At 31.9% G+C, this 22,339-nt stretch overlaps 1 protein-coding gene and 1 long non-coding RNA gene across 8 annotated transcripts in view; one reads left to right on the top strand and one right to left on the bottom strand.

Moving 5' to 3' along the window:
- The window catches only part of LOC111424091 (glutamic acid-rich protein-like), an 85,696-nt gene that overhangs the window by 55,040 nt on the left and 8,317 nt on the right, over positions 1-22,339 (top strand). For 4 of the 7 annotated variants that reach the window (XM_023057517.2, XM_023057514.2, XM_023057515.2 and 1 more), the window contains 2 exons: positions 11,268-11,387; positions 20,606-20,750. In XM_023057517.2, coding sequence (XP_022913285.1) covers positions 11,268-11,387; positions 20,606-20,750 — 265 coding nt within the window. Of the gene's footprint in view, positions 1-4,340; positions 4,840-5,009; positions 5,372-5,980; positions 6,162-11,267; positions 11,388-20,605; positions 20,751-22,339 lie in introns of those variants that run through there. The other 3 variants (XM_023057518.2, XM_023057519.2, XM_023057520.2) reach the window with 3 other exon arrangements.
- On the bottom strand, positions 3,354-4,377 carry LOC111424093 (uncharacterized). The gene is made up of 2 exons (XR_002707575.2): positions 4,000-4,377; positions 3,354-3,913 (listed from the first exon to the last, which is right to left on the bottom strand). It is a non-coding gene; the product is annotated as an uncharacterized lncRNA (long non-coding RNA).

Below are 22,339 nucleotides of genomic sequence, written 5' to 3'. Positions count from 1 at the left end.
CGAACCCTGACCGAATCAATGGAGAAGCATCGTAGAGAAAGTTCTATACAAATTGATTAAAAATTGATTAAATCTTTTGTATAATGACGCGTTTAACGGAAGTTACGTACTTAGAATTCTAAAAAAAAAACTACCAATCATTGAAATCTTAGATTTCAAGTGGTATCCTATAAATTAGCTAGTTGCTTTCAAAGATTTGCTCCCAATGATTTCATTGAGAGCAAATTCATGCTATTTTCTATAAATTTGCTGGGTATAACATGAAAATAAATGTAAATTAGATTTTCATCATGACACCAAGCGATACTTTACTTGGAAGTAATGAATCCACGGAATATTAATATGGCTGTAGTTGCAATTCTATTAAAACGTACAATTTGTATCAGTTGTGGTGTTAACTCTACAACATACACAATATATCACTTTATTTTAACGTCTTTTGCAAATTATAAATATAATTAATTGTATAAATGGAGTCAAAAAGACACAAAATTAATTTTCTCGGTGTTAATTTCTTGCAAAACCGACATAGCTGATGATAATAAACCTTTATTATTAAATTATGTAAACTTGAATACAGTTTCATTGTAATTTTGGTGACTGATCAAAATATCTAATTATTGCGAATCTTTCAATGATAATGATCTCTATTATGTCAAAACGAGGAGAAACATTTAAATCACATACAATGCCTACGGTGTTTTTGGGATGGGATACCAAGAAACCTTTCGAGATTTTCGGAGGTATGTTAAACACGGCAGATGATCGTGATGTCGTCTGAATCTTTTGACGTCTCATCAGGATCTTCTTCTGAATTTTAGGAAGAGAAGGTTTCCACACGCGACAGCAATCTAAAAACAATTTTAACATGGTCAAATAATTCAACGACATGCAAGTTCGTTTCATTACCGGTGGTCATCAGCAATGAGAACTGATGACATCAACAGAGTTATTATAAACTTGGTGGCATGAGTTCAATTGACAGAGCACACTAATTTGTTATTATTTGTCGATGCCTGAACTTAACTTTGATTCTTTCGTATTTTTATTATTGCTGGAGGCAACTACAATTTCATGGAGATGTCATTTTAGTCACCATAAAGTCTGTCTTCTTTGATTCTACCAATGATTGACATGAAATTCACCGCCACATTTCTAGTGAAGGAGGAAATTTCATTTTGACCAAAACTTACTTTACATCGAGACACAACAAAAAACATCATTACAACAGCAAGTCAATTTACGCCAATTCAACTAAAAAAAGGCTATTGTTTACGCGACAATTTCTTGAAGCAGATATATTTGTCATATCATTCAAAACTATATCTTTTGCCCAAAAAAGACTATAAAAAAGACTATATCTGGCGCCTAAGGCGTTTTGACAAAGTCATATATATATTCAAACACCATAATAGGATTTCAAAATATTATATCTCTAAGTATTTTTAGACCATGTTCTTCTTATGCTGCTCATATCATATTGTAATTTTTTTCCAAAAGTTGATCTGCTGCAGCTAACAAATTTAATTGGTGCAACGTCGCCAGCCGTTTAACGTTTGCTTAGGAATCATGTAATGTGAGAATCATAAAAAGATGAGTGTATTAGAAATACTCATCGGAGAATAATAATATTTACACCATTAATATGTTGCTTTAAAAATGCTTCAACGATTTATCAACTATGTCACAGGTCCCTTAAATTTCATTTTCGTTTGCTTGGACGATATAATCATGGTTAGTACTGATGTAAATAAACAGTTTTAGATTATTTTCCTAATACCATTAAACCTTAAAAATACATTTTTGGGGTTTATAGATTTGTTGGATTACACAATTTCTTCCGAAAGCTTTATCCTTTCCATTCAAAAACGAAACATATCTTAAATTTTCCCCATTGGCCAACCGAATATTTCAAAATATACCTCTTCACACTATGTCAAACAGACTTTTCAAAGACAAATTAATAATTGAGCAACTGGCCATAAAAGATCTTTCTCTAATACTCATACTTGGGCAGTTCAATCTATTTTTCTTGCTAATCTTTTTCCAACACCAAACTTATTTACGCTAATGGCTTAAGCATGGCCAAGGATATGGGATTATCTCAAGAGGTAAACAACATTTTCTAACCTATAGCTTCCTTTTCCAAAAGAACTCTCAAAAAGCTATTTAGTTAGAATTCAAACATTTCTTATACGGTTATAGATACTAGTTATTGTTATAAATTATAAGCTATCGATTAGCTCTTTTCCAAAGCTGATGCTTTCCAAGGCTGACTGTAGGTTAGAGGGAGATTCCTATCCGGTTATTAGTTATTGTTATAGATTATAAGCGATCGATTAGCTCTTTTCCAAACTGATAAATTATTTCCAAGACTGACTCTATGTCAGAGGGAGATTCTAATATGAGATCCTGAAACTATATTACGTGTTACTATAGAATCTCTTAATCTCATCTACTCTGTTTTGAAAGATATCCAGAAATCTCAACTAACTGATACACAACTAAAATATCTCTAAAATTCACAATAACATAAACTACGTAAATCCTATCATAAACGAAGATATCCTCATCCCATAATGTCAAAATGTATACCCCAGAAAGATTTAGTAATAGGTACATTACTAATTTGGTGAATTCTATAACTCATCTTATTCTGATTTCTCGCAGCAAAACATAGACATAAAAACACATTTCTTATGGTCACATATAAACAAAGATATTAATGTCTAGGCAAAAACATGTATTCAGTACTAAAACCCTATAATCAAAAAATAAACAAAATTCCTTTTACGGCACATAAATACACATGCCATGAGGAAGCTTATCTCACTTATTCATTTGGTTATAGACTAACTATGATTGATCATTTCACTCGTTGGTTTGAAGAATTTCTAATCAAAAATATCTTATCCAACAATCTCGCGAATTCACTCTTTCTAAATTATTGTTTACAAATTCGGGTTGCTTCATGCAATTATCCATGAGGACGTCAACTCGATTCTCACAGTTTTTCAAAATTCAGCAATTAGCTTGTATTACAAATTTATACCTACCTAATTCTATCTAACTCTGAAAATATCTATTATTGCAACTGAAATAACATAACGATTTTCCAATAATATTGCTGGAGCTCAACGAAGATCTAGGCGGTTTTCCTCCAAACAGTATGGTCAATTTTGTTTACCTAGGTTATCTTAAATTTCTTAATTTATACTTTTTTTAATATCCAATCATGTTGATTCAATATTGTTAGCCGTATAACAATGCGAGAAAGTTGAGTGTTACCTGAAATAACTTGAGTGCGATTTCTTTCTTTGTTTAAAAGTAATTGAATTCATTGATACACAAAGTTATGTTAACTTAATTTTCATTCATCATTAAAACTATTATAAACATGTATTTTTAGATATGATTTACATTTCTAGTGATTCTTAGATTATCTTCCGTCTCCACTTCCTTTTTATTCTTATTCATTCTTTAATAATTATTCATAATTCTAACATTTCGAATTAAAATTAACACCAATGTAATCGTTAGTGAACCAAGTGTATTCATTCATCATTAATAAGTTTTCCATCACCACCTCCACACTCTTCATTACATCTAAGATTCTTCTTTTAAATGTAAATTGGTCATTACTTGATTTCCGTTTCATTAATACGATTCATTCCTCTTCGGCATGCTCAACATTTCATTCATAATCGGAAATGTTTCACCTCCCACTTTTCATAAGATGCATTTAAAGTTTCTTTCAAATGCAAATGATGTTTTATTTTTACTTTTCACTTCATTATTATGACTCACTCCTCTTCATCAATCTCGGAATAAATTTCCTTGCCCACTTTTTCGCACTCCAACTCATTGTTCTTCATCACTACTTCCTTTTCTAAACCTCGTTCATTTATTGTTTCTTCAGATTGGGTTGAGTGATGAAAAGGAATAATAAAATGTATTTTTTTAAATTTATTATTATCATCTTCATCATTCTCAGTTTACCTGCTGTCATCATTCGACCTCCTTCCTTCTCTTAAAGTTAACTTTGCGTGTTCAGGTTCATTCTTCTTCACCCCCTTCTTAGCATATTCTCATCCTCTTCCATTTCATCTTTCTCATTCCTTAGAAAATATACAGTTACCTTACCTACTGTTTGTTGTTGACTGGCCAAACGGGTTAACTCCCCGAAGGTGAAAGAAACCTCCGTTTCTCTCTCACCTAAGTCGGTATCCTTAAGAAACACTTTAAGAAGGAGAAAGGCGAAAGAGTTGAGGAAGAAGAAGAGAAGGAGGGAGGGTGTCTCCACGAAAAGACCTCGTGTGTACGTATACGAAGTACACACATACACGCGGCGACCGCGCCCGAAGCGGTAGCAGCAGCAGCAGGAGCGTTCACAAAGAGCCTAGACCTAAGCTGCTGGCGGCCCCCACAAAACGCCGCACGCTCTCCTCGATGATGCAGTCCTCCTCCAAACGCGAAACCGTTCGGATGCTTCGACGTTCGAACGCGACTCGTCCTTCGAGTCCTCCTGGTGGAAGTCTTCTTCTTCTTCTCCTGGCAGCCACCGGGTCTTCCGACCTTCGGTGACCCAATTTTGTTCAATCGAAAGAGTTATGCGTGAAGGTGAATCGAGTGAAAGTTTTTTTTGTTAAAGGGTTCTTTTCTTGAATCATTGATGTTGTTATTTTGATATGTGTGTGTTTTGTGTTGTTTTTTCTTCTTCTTTTTAAGTAGTGTTGAGAAATGAAAATGTGGAAAAAAAGTAAAAAAGAGGATGAAGGAGGAGGAATTGGTGATGATGGAGGAGGAGGTGGAGGAAGAGGGGTTTTTAGAAGGTTGTGGGTGAGTCAATGATTATGAATAAAGATAAAATTAAAAAAAAAAATTTTTAAAGTATTTTTGGATTTAACTCGATAAAATGAGAAAAGAAACGTTTTTTAAGGATACAATGCATTTTCCAAAAAAGGTACTGAAATGTTTCTGCGGTGTCGACTTCTACCACATCGTTGACTCATAAAACCTTATCGCTTTTATTTTACACTCACACACAGACGGGAAAACACGCGTTTCAGTACCACTTGCGACGTTTTACCAGTTGGTTCTGTTTACGTCTTGTTGAGATGTTCGGATTTTGTTCCATTTAAATCGAATTTTTATAAACAATCATAAAGACTTTAAATAATAAAAGAATTTATTTTTATCTTAATCGAGGATGTGAGAAGTGAATCAAGGACTTTATTGTGGTTTTAAAGTTTGATAAATTTAATATTAATTACATTTTAATTGTATTTGCGAAATGAATACATTAAGGAAAAGTTTTAAAAGATCCAACACAGAAAAGAGTAACCAAGAAGGTTTTTTTCGAACGATTTGGGTAAGAAATGAAAAAAAATTTTAAGCGTAATTTTATGGTATTGATTAAAAAATTTCGCAGAAACGATTTTGAAGTCAACATAAACCCAAACCGCACATATTTGAGTTGGTTTGTTGTTTGTGTTCAGTTAGAGTTTCGGTTATCACGAATTGTGTATCAATTTTCCTTATGTAATATCATTTATCACTCGTATCGTTTACTTTAACAAGATTTTTATTATTGTTTTATCTTCCTTTGTGTTAAATTGTATATATTTTGATTTCGTAATTCATTATTTTCAAACAAATTGAGACGGTTTAAACTTTAAATCATAAAGCCCTGTATCACTATAATTAGAGATTCAAGAGAAAATTAATGCTAAGTAACGAGTAAAAAGATTCTTAATCAGTTACTTTTTAGTGGTTAAATCGCTTTGTCTGGACAGGATACAAGCATGAGGAACTTGTTGTAACTTGATAACAAAGGCGAGCATACGCAAGGTCTTTGAAATCATCGTGTCAGTGTGCTCGTCAAATGAGAAATTTAGTGTCAAAAATGACGCCTAAACCTTTTCATTACTAAAATATTGAAATAATTATAGTGAATAGATCTCAATGCATTTGAAAAGGAGATATTAAATTTGAATGAGAGGAATGAGAATCAAGATTGATAAGAAAGGAATTGCTAAAATTGTCAAAATGGAGGGATCACTTCTTAAAGTGTTATTTAGTTCAAAACGTGTGAAACAAAATTAGAACTAAAAATACCAGCTAAAGAAGTAGTAATGATAAATGACAAAATTTTGAAAGACGTGAGTAAATCTCATTTGCTTCAGAAATCAGCACCCTTTCTTTGCTTTTGAGTAATGTCCCGAACGATGTAGAACTTATCTCTGCTTCTTAAAACTGAGAACATTTAATTTTCTCACGAAGAAACCTGATAGTACCATGCGAAAACCATCCGGGTTAGCCTTTAGCGGTTTTACACTTTCTATGGACAAAATTCCAAAGAGCTGGATATAAATTCGCATAAAACACGTTAACGACTTGATTCATATCGCTAGTATTAAGATGCAATCCACAGTCACTTGTGTTATGAAAGTTATTAATTTTATGAAAATGTTTATGTTTAGAATAAGTAGCTGCAATTGATTTAGTAGTAGCTAATTTAGGAAGAGTTAATTAAGATATAAACAATTAAGCTAAAAATGTTATAAAAAGCGTTGCATAACATTTTGGAAACTTTTTATAATCGCTTGGTAATTACAATGAACACTAAACTATATTCTATAGCTGCAAACTCGACTTATATTACTGTTAATGGAAACAGTAAGTGAATCTCCTTTGGTCATTTTCATCACTATGTCAATATCTTGCTTCAAGCAATATGCTTATATCTCATGATTTGGTTCAAAGTATCAAGATCAATCAATTTCGTGAGTCTCTCATGTTTGTTCAGTTTTCTCTCTTGCACAATCATACTTTATACTTTGTACTTATCAAATTTTTCTAAATCAAAAATAATCTTTAATAGCAGTATTGTGTCGGCAATTAAAACTCTGCTCTGTTCATTTCGTGGAGCTGAAATGTATGTAGCTTCATGCTTTTAAGCAACCTTTTTAATTTTTTCCTTAGCAGTGAAAATCTGGAGGTCGCTATGTATATCGGATTTTCGCACATACCAGACATTAACTATCTTTTGTAGCATTTTATTCTGGAATATTTGAATACACTTGATATTCGAATCACAGGCACAACCCTAGAGCTGAATATCGTAGTGCCATATTGGTTTCAGAATCTGATTGTAAATCAGCAATTTCTTGGAGATAGAAAGGGCTAATTCTGCTCTTTACTTTTTTACATGCCGGTTCCATCTTAGTTTGGTCTCTAAAATTATGCCTTTTTTCGGCGTTCTTCTCATATGGAACAATGGTGTCATTTATATCTAGAAGCAGTGGGCCTTTTTACAGTTTATTTGTAAAATTAACGTTGTAGCTTTCAGCTTGTTTAACTTTACCTCCATTTTGTTAGTTCAGTTGAGTATTGTTTTGTCGGCTGTTTGTATTGGCTATTAGATCTAGTGCTGTGTCATCTGCAAACGTATCCTCATAGTCTCATAGAACGGAAGTACTCCATTTGCAAACTACATGGGCTATCGAGTTATTTTATTATTATATATTTATTGTAAAGTTTATCGATGTTGAGGTTGGTAATCGTTCAAGAATCACAACAGAATGCCACAACTTCATGTTTGGCTGATAACATTTTCCTATTGTCTGTATTAATGTTTGTCTGCGCCTTGTGTAAAATAAAATAAAAAAAATAAATGAAATAACTAAAGAATTAAAATATATCAAATTGTGGCCAAAAATTAAGTGTTTAAAAAAAAATGAGCTTATATCTCCTAGCTTCAATATTATCTAGCTTAATTCGCCTGTACTTTTGTCCTTAAAAGTTTTCATACTTACTCCATCCTACTGACTTGGCCTCAGTCAGGCTGTAGCTAACTTAATGCATTATGTAAAATCGAAATTTTATTTTTCTTAAATTTTCTTTTCTTAACATCTGTAGAATGAGCTATAGAACACGATGAGTACGCACAATTTAAATTTGACAATATCAAAAACATATGTCAAACTTTTCAATGCTGACTGCTTAGCTTCCAAAACTAATTTAAAAATTTTTTTTGTTATTATCTGTAAAATCAAATACAGAACACGACAAGTACACACAATTTAAATATGGGAGTGCCAATTCATTGGGTAATATTTAAATTATTCTGTCATAGTAATTAATGATAAATCAACCTAAAAGTCTATTGCTCTTTTACTCTTTTGTTCTCATATGTATGGATATCGAGAAAAATACGATAAAGGTATTTATGGTATGGTATCCTCAAGGCAAGTGTCCCTATGTTGGACATATTGTTATGCATATTGGTGATTTGTATTTAGTTTAAACCAATCGAGACATCCTACATTTAATTCCCACTTTAAGTTTCTTTTTCATCTATAACTCCTCAAATAAGATTAGCACCTTTTTATCATCCTCTGTTGAAGCCACTGATGCTTGGAATTGAAATAATAAAAGGAACCAAGATAATACAACGAAATTATATCGTAATATGTAAGGGATATTCAGTATCATAGCAGTAGAATGCCTCACCTACCTTTTTTTATCAATGACAGTATTTTTATGACTTTAATCTCATCACTTACTGGATTTAGAAGATAATCTCCTTTGTTGAGTAATGTATATTCTCGATTTGTCAAAGAAAGAATAAAAAAATAAAACGATATCCAATTTTAGACAATAATATTAAAATTTTGGAAATAGCAAAGCAAATATATTATATTTGCTTCTTAGATTGTTTCTTAAATTCAAAAGCATAGGAAGATGTACATAGAAGAGATATCACAAATTATGCTTTATATGGGCATAATGATATCTATTAAACTGTAGTTATCAGTTCTGTTCTACAGACGTATTATATTACGTTGAGCTATTTTACTATTGGTTTTCTTCCATTCTTTTGTGTTTCTGCAGTAATGATCGAGCAGCTAATACGTTTCGTCTATATGCCTTAAGTTTAGGCTTATTCTATTTCTTCTTCAGTAGTCTTATCAGTTTCTATCCGTTCATTCTATTCTCCCCTCTGCAGTTCTTTATCTTAGTGGTCCTTCTTTTGGAACTTTCTTAGACCAGGCTTATAAAGCCTAGCAATCAATCTGAGGTTCAAATCAAAAAACTTAGCAATGTATGTTGTAACAAAACATCTTGCAATGAGATTTCGGAAAACCCCTCCTTCAGCAGTTAATAAATTTTAAAGATCTTCCACTGCTGATCAGATTATGAGGTGTTGAACACTGACCACCAGCTGTGTTATACAAGTTTTAGTTATTACACATACAATTTAATGCCTGAGTTTACTTATTATAATTATCGCTGTGTGCTTATGAATCACATCACTCTTATGGTTAAGGAATTAATTGAGGTTCGAATGACAAAGTTTGCAGCATCTTTGACGCTATATCTTGGTAACAAATTAAAGAATTTTGCTGGGCAGAAACAATTATGAAGTGAACAGAAAAATATGTTTTTAAAAAAATCCATATTTGATGACAGAACTAACAGTTATGTTTTGTTTTCCTTGGTTCGTGTAATGGAAAGCATATTGAATGATTGTTTCGAAACAAATCAACATTTAATGATATTATCTTGAAGATGACGTCATTTTATTAATTGTCAGAAACTTTTGAGATGTTATACATTTAATGATTTAATAATCTATCATTTCCAATTTTGTTATTGAATACCATATGATAGACAATCAGGAAGATTTATATCCACTTTCTTATTATGCTAAACACGACATATAAGAAATTTTTCCAGCACAGAACAGACATAAAACAGCTGCTTTAAATGATTCTCAGTTTGCTGTTATAATTCAAAATCCTTTGTTAATTAAGTCTCATTACCGGAGAGGTACTTTTTATCATTATTATTGCACCGTTGTCTCTTTTTACAGCCATTTCAGCCTTGTCGCGTCGAATCTTAAAATTGAAAGAATGATTTTCAAGTGGTTTGATATTAATTGTAAAAGCATCTGCATTTTTAGCAACTAAGTACAAGGACAATGATCTCACAACAGCAGTCATTATGTACTAAAATACTTTTACATTATATAACATAGCGCATAATTGCAAAGATACCTTCACACTACACAAGTCTACAGTTAAAGTCATCCCACATACAACAACACTGACATGCTGTAAAACTTGGTGAATAACTACAAACACAATTCAATGTGTACAACGCCGTACACATTTAGGTCAACTTATATGAATATTTAAATCTTATATAAGTCTCTTTTAATACAATTCCAATAATATTAAGGTGTTCCACATTTCCGTTGTTTACGTTTGGAATTATTTTAGTACCTTAGTCAATTGGTCATTTGATTCGTTCTTGTATACGTTAGTATTCTTCGTTGTGATTAAGATTCTGAAATCTATGTAATTGAAAGTTGCAAAACTTTTTGCAAAAAACATTTTTAGATTTAAAGATTTTTAAAGTCATGATTTAATGATTTACGTAACAATTTCTTTAGTACCAACTTCACCTTTAACTGTATGATTTATGAATATTTAACCATATTTTTTAATGTTATCACATAAAACCTTTATGTTAATAAAAGAAAATGTTATTTAGCCACGCTTATTATTTACTTTTAGTATTAACATTATCACTTTTGTTTAAGATTTAAATGCTGGTTTTGTTTCTAATTTAACATGAAACAAACTTACGTCACCGACAGATCAGGTGCAAAACCTGCACAAGTCAAGTTTTAAAGTCGGTGTTGCAATCGCATTTATTCCCCTCTACTGATAATAATACTCTCCAAAACGTTGTCGTTTTTGTTGCATAAACAACGTTGACTCATTACTCATTACCAAAGGAATAAAAAAGGTTTAAAGGAAATCATAAGATTCTTCTTATCTAAATTAATATAATAAATCACTTTTCTGATAAACATTTCCTTGGTGATGTCAAACTAAAAACGAAAATTATTCAATAATGTGACTCAAGAATTAAGATTTCTTTTAAAAAATATTCGCCAAAACCTTATCCAATAATAGAACATGAGTCAAATATTCAACAACAACTTTCATATAACGGTTTATTTCGTCTTAAACGGGTCTCGATGCTTTTAAAATCCGCCCACCGATTTATTACGTTGAAAATGTTGTCAATCAAATATTCCTTAAAAAAAAATTATTAAAAAAACGAACCGGAATTGGGTTTTTTTTACCTTTCTAAAACTTTCAACAACTAATACCTTAATATAAAATTAACAAAAACTTTCTTTATTATTTATATTAAAACAAAAAGTGTATTAAAAATTTGTTTTGTTACAGACTGAACTTATAAAAAGGTTAAGATTGAGAAGAGGTAGAGAAGACACAAGCGAAGATGATGAAGGCCTTCCAAGAAGTCCTTGTAACTCGCCGACTGCCACAGAAAAGACTGCAAATAAAGTAAGTAAAAAAAAAAGTGATTAATTAAAATGGTGTTTCACAAAATCAAAATCGTTTCCACATTCTTATCGTAAAATTTTAGTATCGAAACGTTTGCGCATAATCGACCCATATTTGAAATTGTTATCGCGTTAAAAATTATTCTACCTCGACAATTAATTAGTATTAAAACTTATTCGATGGGATTAAGTTGAAAATAAGATTTAAAAACTTAGTGTTGTAAGTAATTTTTTTATCTTGTAAAATCTTGTAAAAAGGAGGATTTAAGTTGCAAAAGACTCTCATTAGAATCGTAAAGAACCTATTTTGCAATCGTTAACATGAAAGCTAGCGTACAAACTGATTGCGCTCGTTACCTCTCCGGTTTGAAATAAGTAGCTCAAAGGACGGTCTTTGAGCCATTTAAACGATTAACGAGTTAAGTTTTGAGGATATGCGAACACGCAACGTTGTAAACATTGCAATTTTTAAGTGGTTTTAAAATTACACGTTTTTATTTAAATCTAGATTTGCTTTAATAAAGCTTAAATGTTGTTACAATGTTAAACTTAAAGACTATTTGTGTTTAATAGTGTTAACAATGACTCATACAATTAAAACTTACTCATAGCGACTTTGGTTACAAGTTGGTGTAGTTGGTCTTTTTTTACACTTTCACTTTTGCCACAACGATTATTTATTCACATCTAGATTAAGGAGGTATAAGAAATTATCTAACTTGATAAATAATTCATTATTTATCAATTCGCTTATCGACTTTATCCTTTCGATAATGGACAATAACCGCCTGTTAAAAGATAGAATTAGAATTAAATCGTTACATATCGGTCAGAATATTTCGCGTTGTTAAAATTAAAAAGTTGGTGGTAAAAATATTAAGGTTTGTTTAAATTAACTTTTTATTAATCCTAAAAGTTCGAAATTTGAATTATTACAACATCGCCCTTTTGGTAATATGGGTTAAGTTTTAACCTTAAACGAAGAGAACTTTGGAAAATATGATCGAAAACCTCTGACATTTTGCTTAAAGAGTAATAATTGACCCAATTTTCAAATGGATTAATTACTCAGTAGTTCACTTTTTTGTTAAAAAGTTTATTGCATACGTGTTCGAGTTCATTTTCTTAAAGTCAAGTGTTTTGGTTTGATTAAAAGGAGCCGTTTTTAATTCAGTTTTAATTAAAATATATAATATTTTTTTAATTAAATGTTTGTGGCGGTGATTTTGAAAAATCTTTATCGTTAGATCAACGAAATAATGAAAAAGGTGAGTCGAAAAATAAGAGAGAAACTTTTTGACATTACTTTAATCTATTTTAATTGAACAGTTCTCTCCAGATAGAATTACATTTTGATTTGCATATCTCACGTAAAACCTCGACATAAAGAGGCGAGATTAAGAATTCAAGTGCTTTCAAAATTCTCAATTTAATGTGCCGCCTTTGCCACATTTGAGAAAATTTTTTTGATTAATGAATTTATTAAGTTGGTGGAAATTCAGTTTTATTAGACATTTTCACTTTTACTTTTACAAAAAAAGAATAAAGTTTTTGGTACAAATTAGACATTTTGCTTTTATCATATCATTAAAATGAGCAAAATACTTTAAACATAGTGCAACATTGCATTTACTTTTTGTATTGTGTTGTAGAATGCTGCTGCTTTTTTCTTAACTATAATGAATACGGCGTCTATGTGTTTTCTAAACGTTGTAAGTTGTGATGTGGTCGAAACTGAAGCTACGATATAGATTACTTACTATGCAAACTATCCAAGTTTCCACCTCATAATAAAAAAATTTTATCCATTATCTTCTATTATTTTATAAACTACTCCATCCAGATCACAACTGACCAAACGATCGTCATAAACTTTGATGTAAGGATGTAAATTCAATTTATCACAAGGAGATCAAACTACAGCGAGTTCCAGCTTGTACTAACTAGTACAAGCTGGAACTCGCCTATTTTCTTTTGTATGTTTTTTTTGTACAATTAAGCTTATTTTCTAATAAAGGCATTTATTATCAATACAAGGCTTATCTAGATCATCATAGAGCGCTATATCGCTCATTATGATCCTTGGTCTGCCTTAACACTTCGTCCACAAATTATTTCTTTGACCTTCTAGCCAATCTTCTACCTACAGGTCCACGGTGATCAAAATTATTTCTTGTGGTACTTTGTGTGTCCATTCTGGCTACATATCAATCCATCGTAACCTTTGCATTTCGATAAATTTAACTATTTCTGGTTCCTAATATAGAAGATACTTCGTAATGCGACGCTAGACACCGTTGTCATTAGCAGCGCCATATACTCTCCTAAGTACTTTCTTTTCGAATCTCGTTAGTGCTTCTTGGTCTTTCTACGCTAAGGTCTATGTTTCCGACCTGTAGATAAGTTTGTGTAAGCAGTGTCTAGTCGTATGCAAACAGCAAATTTTCTGCCAGCAGCACCTAGTATTCTGCCAGCAACATCTAGTATTTGGCAACCATAATAGACATCTGTAAATGGTATATAATCTTTTGTCAACAATATCTAGTCACCTATAAGCTGTAAATAACCTTTATCAGCATTTTTTATTACTGGGCCTATTAAGGTCTTGTATAGGACTAATTTGATTTTTTTTTGGTAGCTTAGATGTGAAGTTGTTTTGAAGCCCATAGAAGCATTTGTTGGCTTGGACTATTTCATTAGGGATCCCAACTATATAAAATTGGTACAATTACCAGAATCGCTTCGGTTCTGAAAGAATTAATACATAAATACCAACTATAAAGCTTTCTCTATTAATAATTATACTTAAATCAGATCTACTTATATTTGCAATGTTGCTGATCGAGGCGCTGTTATCGTCTGTGAAAAAAAAAGGGTTTAAAAGATGCAGCAAAGACAAGAATTCAACCTGATTGGTGTTGATTTGTTTTACAACTACTGAAGTACACAATTTCTGTACATCAAAAGAAACAGTCATCTCCATAATAAGCTAATAAAATGCGCACCCATTTTATTAGCAACACGGGATCGTTTACCTTCATAAATAAACGTGAAGGGTACATTTTTTATGATAATGATAACAATCCTGATTCGCATATATAAATCAACTTCCTCGACCATAATAAATATATCGAAGAGAATAGCAAAGACGATAAACAACATTATAAATATGTATTAATTTCAGAAACAAGTTCGAAAGATATTTATAACGAATTGGTGTCAAATTGTATACATTGGAACTGAAACTTTTCTGTTGCAGATAATGGTAATTTATAGTTTGATGTAAAATTTTTTGCTTATATACGTTGAACAGTAAAGTGTCTAATTGCTCTTCGATGAACACTCAGCTTTGAGTCGAAACCGAAATTAAGTTCATGATCGAAGACTCGGACGAATTTTTTCTTGAACAACATGAATGACAACACCGTTTGCGGAAGGAATATAAAATGCGTAAAAATTAAAGAAGGATACAGAAGGACTCCTTGAATCCTTCCCCGTCCTCATCACCTTCACACTCACCTCTCTCATCCTGTCACGTAACTCTGTACTCACCTGTTGCAGAAATTGTACTTACACCACCTCATTGTCGAAATAAACCGTCCACACCGATTAGTCTTCATGCTTTACTCGTTCCAAACATATCTTAACGTCTTCTAATTACATCAGATAAATCAGTAAAGATATAAAGTTGCTCATCCAATAACTTCTTCTCCCACCCTTTCTCCACAAACACTGCATATACGTTTCTCATCTCTTCATCTACATCCCAATTATCTTCCACAATAACACATTTTACTTTTCTTGTAAATTCTAAAAAGCTGTACTCACAAAGGTGTGAGGAGCAATTACTGTTCCTTGTAGGATTTCAAATTCATGAGATAGTGTTTGAGTTGGTTTATTTTCTTGTACTATACTATTCTGAATGTAAAGTTGTTGTGGACGAGTTTAATAAATGGGGTGAATAGTTAAGTTCGTTGCTTGGCCTATTAGTTCTTTTTTAAACTAAACAGTAATCAAAACAATCAAGCTGATATAGGAATGAAAACTCAGGTGGTTGACAGTTGATGACACGAGCTATTTGAGGAGGGGATATGTGATTGTGAGGTTGGAAATCAAATTGATGATTAAGTATGATGTTGATGACAATGTGGGATTTGAGTTCTCCAAAAATGATTTATTCCACTTTTTGCGACAAGAACAGTAGTAGTAGTAAAACGGAGTAATAGCTAGATAAGAATTATGGCTTTATGGTTATTGTATTTAGGATGTACTAATTCCGCGATGTGTCCTAGGGAATTTGGTTGGATGATTATGATGTCTATTAAGGTTGGGGTTGCTCTGTTTTTTGGAAATGAGTACTGTAAGCTAGTACAAAGATGGATTATTGCATGTTGTATATGTTTTGATCTTTGTTATAATGTTTCTAAAAGGTACCAGACAACTCAGCAGTGGTTGACTTGAAACCTAACATATCTTCTAGCTACAATATTTTCTCCTATTCTGCTTATAAGGAATGATTCTACTATAGAGCGGTGCTCACAACAGCTAATTTTGTCTCTTAAAGTGCTGTTTTTATCACTCATATGCAGATGACATCCAGACTAAGTCTAACGCATCATTATTAAACTGTCATGAACTTATTTTTGTTATGGTGTACCTGACATAAGAGCATACGAGTTACAAAAACAGATCAAAAACTGTATCACAGAAACTAAATTACCCAGTCACAACTGCTTCTTAATCATAACGTTCTTCCAATATTCAAAAATACTTCGCCGAGGTCGCTTGCGGGCGAGGCGCTGGTACTGATGCGTTTTGAATACAAACCATTAAAAATAATCTGACCCACTGCCTTGCTCGTAAACGATCTCGGCGGTATTAGATGATATCGTTTAATTAATGTCTTGGAAAGGGAACCAAACGTATAACATTTGAATGAGAAATTGGTTTTCCTTACTTCGCCGAGGTCGCTTGAATCGAAATTTGACTATTGTTTTTGTGAGTGAATTTTTACTACTGAGTAATTTAAAATTTTCGAATATAGCTTTAAACTATTTCCCCGATCCACCATTCTGCAAAAAGTCCGTTCATAAATTGCAATCTGAGTCGTGATATCTTTGCTTCTTTATTGTCGTTGCTTATAATGTTTAAATGTTTAGCAAAAAAGCTGCATGCACAAATTTAAAGATTGTTTCATTTGAGTTAACATCTTGATGGTAAACACAATTGTGGCACGATTTGCCAATACATTAATGACGCAACATCTATTGCAAGCTTACGACGTTGAAAACATTTGTCGCCAACTGGCGGCATCGATGAAACTCAGGGCTGGATTAACCAGTAGGCGCTTGAGGCGCACGCCTCAGGGCCCCGTTCTGGTTTGATATTGTATGGGCATATAATATAGTAGTACATATTTGCGGATCCTCCTGTAGTGGTTGGTAACATAACTAGGCAGAATACTATTAATGAAATCCTTGCATCTACCAACGTGCTTTCCTGTTTATTCAGCTTGGTTACAGATGCTGAGGTCCGGGATGCTTGAACTTACTCCAAGTCCACTTGTGTCAGAGCAGATGGTAATGGACTCAGATTCCTCTTACCCATTCTGGATATAGTTATTACACTTATTACTCCCCTATTTGCTTATTTGCAGATTCACAATTATCTTCAGGAGTTTAATCTGATTAACAAGTTCCAGTCTAGTTTTCGTGAAGGGCATGGTACTACCACAGCACTGATTAAGATCACCGATGATATTAGATCTGCGTGTGATAACCGTTGTGTTACCTTGCTAGTGTTACTTGATTTTACTAAGGCCTTTGATTCTGTGGACCATGCCCTCCAAAATGCAAATCGTTCCATTGCGTTGTGGAACGATTTGCCTGCTGTTGTTCGCAATGCAGCTAGTTTAATAAGTTTTAAAAATACCTTGAGATGCCTTCTGCTATCTCTTCAACTATCTTCTTCTTGACCTATACGCGTTTGTTTTCTTTTCTAGTCTGCCTTTCATCTATCGTTTACTGCACTTTTTTTGTGTCTATTTCCTTCCTTGTAGTAACTGACTGCCGATCCGTTACATAACTCAAATATGCTCATTCGCTCAGTCCTATTAGCACATCATTTAGTGTTACTTTTTTGGTAGCCATAATTATTTATTTAAAATTACATATACACTGTTGGTCTCTTGGAAGATATCGCTTATTGCGATAAATTGATCCGTTTGCCTTAATGTCTGTATTTGTTATGAATGTATATATTTATATAAATACTTGTTTTTGAGGCAAAAAACATTATTATTAATATTAATCATAATACTTAAATGGTAATATTAAACTTTTTGGGGCCCAAAAATTCAGAACGCCACAAAAGGAGTGATCCGACCCTGATGAAACTGCTTCCTAACTCAAATGTCAGTTTACACTCAATATCAAACAAAAACTGTGATTTTGAAGCATTTCAAGATGCTGTACCTCCAAAATATAACCGTGTATTGATGCAACCCAATTTTCATTGCTGTAAATAGCCGAAAAAGAAACGCAGTTACAACAAAGAACTGCAGTGTAAATTTTGCCAGTCTTAATAATACTTGCATTTTTCTTTTTTGAAACTAAAATCTATTTTTCGAAAACTACTATTAAAAGTTAACTTTTGAATGATAGTTTTTTGTCAACAGGACGTAAAAGTCTTTTATGTCCAGGACGCAAAAGACTTTTATCTACGTCTGCTTGGATAAGTCATCATTACCGCACTCAGTTGAGGTGATTTGAGTTACGTAATGAAGTTCATTACCGCACTAGTTTCATTACGTAACGCATTTTTAGCCTAATCAAAACAGATTTAATTTATTGAAACGAGCAACAATACAAAAGAAAAACTGCTATCTACTTACAGAGAAACAATACTATTTATTATAAACATTAATTGTTATGTTTTTACATTTCGAAACACTTATTCCAGATGAGTAAACATGTTATTGAAACTGACAATTCAAAATTGTCAACAATCATTTCAAAATATTTTTATAAATGTCAAATAGACTTTTTTAAAGAAATTGATTTTTTAGTAATTTTTAGCAGTCGTAGATAAAATGCTGTATATCACACGTGGGCTAGAGCATAATTACAGTACTCGGGTGATTACACGACTCTGTCTACGTGCAATTCTCCACACTCGTACAGTAATTATGCTTTTAGCCCACTTGTAATATAAATAACTATTACGTCCAGCTACAAGAATCAAAGAATTTGATGCTATTAATTGTTAAGTTATTGTTATGAACAAATTATAAACACAAAATAATCAACATTTAATTGTTTTATCATTTCATTTCATGTTTAAATGCAAATTTATAGTAGTACATTTGTTCAATATGTGAGGTTAAGTCGATGTAACATTAAGTTTTTGACATATGTAACTTTAATTGAATTCTAAATGTCATTAGTTATTACACTGAATTTGGTCGTTTTATTAATTTATAAACTTTAGAACACGTAGTTTTCGAAAAAATGTTGTTTGATACACGACAGCGTATCATCATATAGCAAATTCTTTTACATTTCGCTATCTTGTATCAAAAATAACTATTTAATTTTTTTTTTACAAGATTAGAGCCTCATTTACCTGGAATCGCACAATATATCAAATAAATATTTGCTGCGTCAACATGAAAGATATATAAACATTTTAAAATTGTTTACATTGCGAAAGATATTGTTTTACTGTTGTTATCTTTCATTCTATGTAGTATTTTCTTTAAATATAGAACGTTTTGACTAAGTACACAAAACGTTACAGAACAGTTCTGTATTATGACGTCTCCATCGTAAATAATATAAACTCAAGAGCTTTTAACGTAGGAGTTTCAATTTACAGTTTCAAAAATAAAAACGATTCGTGTTAAATCACGATCCGGAAAAAGATGAATCGTCTTCGTGTAAACCAGCTATTTTGCGAGTTGTTAACATACATATATCCTGGCACAAGTTACAAAGTTGCGTTTACGTTGAACAGCTTTTCCGTTTACACACAAATATTTACCTCTCTTTTTATTCTGCACGTTGCAATATGTGTCTAATATTTCCATCAAACGAATACATACATTATTAAGTAGGGCAATATAATTTTCTTAAGTTAACATGCAACACTTTGTATTTTATTTCTTCATGTAACTAAATTAATTACATCCTATGTTCTTTACTCAAGTGGATTTGTAGATTAAAAGGAGTGGTTTTAAAATAAAACGAAACGAATTTTAAATTGGAGGATTTGTTAAGCTTTAAAATTAAAAAACCGGACGTAGTTCCTTTTTATTCTTGAATCATTAGAGGTTGTAGTCTTTATTTTTGTTCGCGTTGAGGTGATTAACAAAAATCGCGTAATTCGATTGGGAAAACATGTAGTCGGGGGGCGGAAATCGTTGCAAAACCTCACCGGTAGTAGGAAAGAAAACTCCTCACCTCTTCACCGCAAACCTGGTGCAATCAAAAGCCGTACAATTACATAATTCCCCAAGCTAAAAGCAAGTCGGAACGTAAACCCAGAACGAACACAACAACAAACGCTTTATGGTTCTTCAGTTGCATTTTTACCTTTGTAAACTCTAAACATACCGTTGACAATTTCATTCTTTGAACATTTTAGAAAGTACTTAATAAATACTTATTAAATATACATATTAAACACAACTGTGTTTATTTATTTAAAAAAATGTTTTGTGCAATTGATTACACGGGTGATTTATTGTGTTTAAGAAGTGGAAATGTATTTAAAACTGTGTCAAACGATTATTTAGAGGTAAATATTGATTGCTCTTATAACTGTTTAAAGAAATCGATAAAACCGTTAACCCTCATTAAGGAAACAACTTTTTTCTAATTTACCGTAATCTTAATGAAAGCAAAGATTATTAATTTGAAAATGCAAGAAAAAATGCGCTTTACGTAAGTCCACTATCGTAATCATATTAAATCACTAACCTTTACCTTCTGCGTTTATAAATATTTATTAAATCGCGAACAAACGCAACTATCTATTTTGCTTCTACGTTGTTATACAACGAATGAACCTGACGAAGTCTGTGCAATGCGGAAAAGCGTATACCGATTAAAATAATAATCAATTTGTTGCACAACGAGACACCCGACTTCTATTAATACTGTTAAAGTATAAGATTTCTCTTTTCTTCTTTTATCGTTTGTTTAATCTCTTTTATTATAGGACCATCCAACTAAATCTCACAGCACTTGTAGCGAAGGTTCTCTTATCAGCATGGGTAGTTCAGAAATCGAAGAAGATTCTTCCGGCCCACAATCACATCATTCCTCAAAGGTTTCCTTGCAGGACAAGAAATCTTTAGATGGAGGTAAGATAAAAATTTTTGTATTAAAATTTGATTAGTAAATTCATTTGAAAAAATAATAGAATATTATATCATTTTTATTGGATCCCAATAAATTTGCTTCAAAATTTTGCCAACTTCCCAACTTCTTAGCAAACATAAGCAAATTAAATATTGTTTGCATTTTTTTTTCTATTCTAGTTGATTTTAATTTTAATATTTAGAACTCTTTAAAATAATCTGGATTTTGTATAACATCCGTTGTTTCTTCAAACATCTGGCTTCGATTTGAATAATAGGATTCAAGGCAGAGTTCATGTTATGCTCATGCTTACCCTAGAAATTTTTAGAGATCCATATGTTTGGTGCCTATCTTGTAGTGATCAAGTTATATATATATACAAGGTGAAAATGTTCACTTTCCACCTTTCGAATATGTATTCTGCAATAAAAATAACGCGAAGATGAAAAATACTGAAATTCCAAAAACGAAGCCGTCAAAGTGAAATAAATAAATTTACTTTTTTTTTATTGTTCGTTTATTCTCGATAAAACTAGTTTATAGAATCTGAAATGATAAATGGATTAGCCACCATTGGTCCACCCCACTCAATTTAAATATATATATTATGAAATCGGCAATTTAAAATTTTCGATACTTGTAATGTAGCAAAAGCTTTATCATGTTGAAAACATTATTGCATATTGTTGTAAAAGATTGTCCCCTAAGATATTTGGTAGAATACCAATTCTTGGATGGACCAACGATCTGGCTTCTATAAATTCCAGTCCAAACATTCACAGATTAACGCTTTTGCTGATTCCATCAATGTATAATATAATTAATATGATAATTCTCATATAGTATCGTTGAAATGCGCTTCATCACTAAGCAAAAGATGGAAGAAATCACGAATTTTCGTGTAATGCCCAAAAATTTACTCCAAATATATCCTTTCTGAAATGCAGCATTTGATGCAAGCTGTTGATAGTATGGATACAAGATATATCTTAGAAGCTGTATATGAATAGACGGTTGGGTTTTAACAAAAAACACGATTATGTTATCCGTACAAGCTTGGGGTTAATTTGTACTTTCCACATATCATTTTCGTGTTACCTGGCCATGAATGCAGATTTAAAATCTAAGAGGCCAATTTATCCCAGTTTTGTCAACTTTCATTTCTATTACATTTCTGATTGTAAAGATATGCTCTTAGGTTGGTCTGTAAAGACAAAAAATTCATCGTCCAATTTATTTTTGATTTGGTTCTTTTCGCTACAACTTTGACACAATTTACATGCAACTGATGATAAGCATATTGCTGTATACTTGTCATAAATTGTGATTTCTCCTTTTTTGTATATGGGCGTAATGATGTCTCATAGTCTGTTGGTATGAGTTCTGTTCTCTAAACCTAGAGAGATATTACCTTGAGGTTTTTTTCTTTTCCATACTTTTAATAATAATAAGTTATTATTAAGGCCACCAAGATTTATAATAATAACAGAAAAATATACATTATCCTATAACATTAACACAAGGTTGACAAAAGGTCAATTGTATGTATGGAATTAAGATAAAGAATTAATATGGCAACTATGGAAAAAAA

This window comes from Onthophagus taurus, chromosome 11 (assembly GCF_036711975.1).
Source record: "Onthophagus taurus isolate NC chromosome 11, IU_Otau_3.0, whole genome shotgun sequence".
NCBI classification, from domain to species: Eukaryota; Metazoa; Arthropoda; class Insecta; order Coleoptera; family Scarabaeidae; genus Onthophagus; species Onthophagus taurus.
The sequence above is the reverse complement of the archived record's forward strand: the minus strand, read 5'-3'. Positions and strand labels throughout refer to the sequence as shown.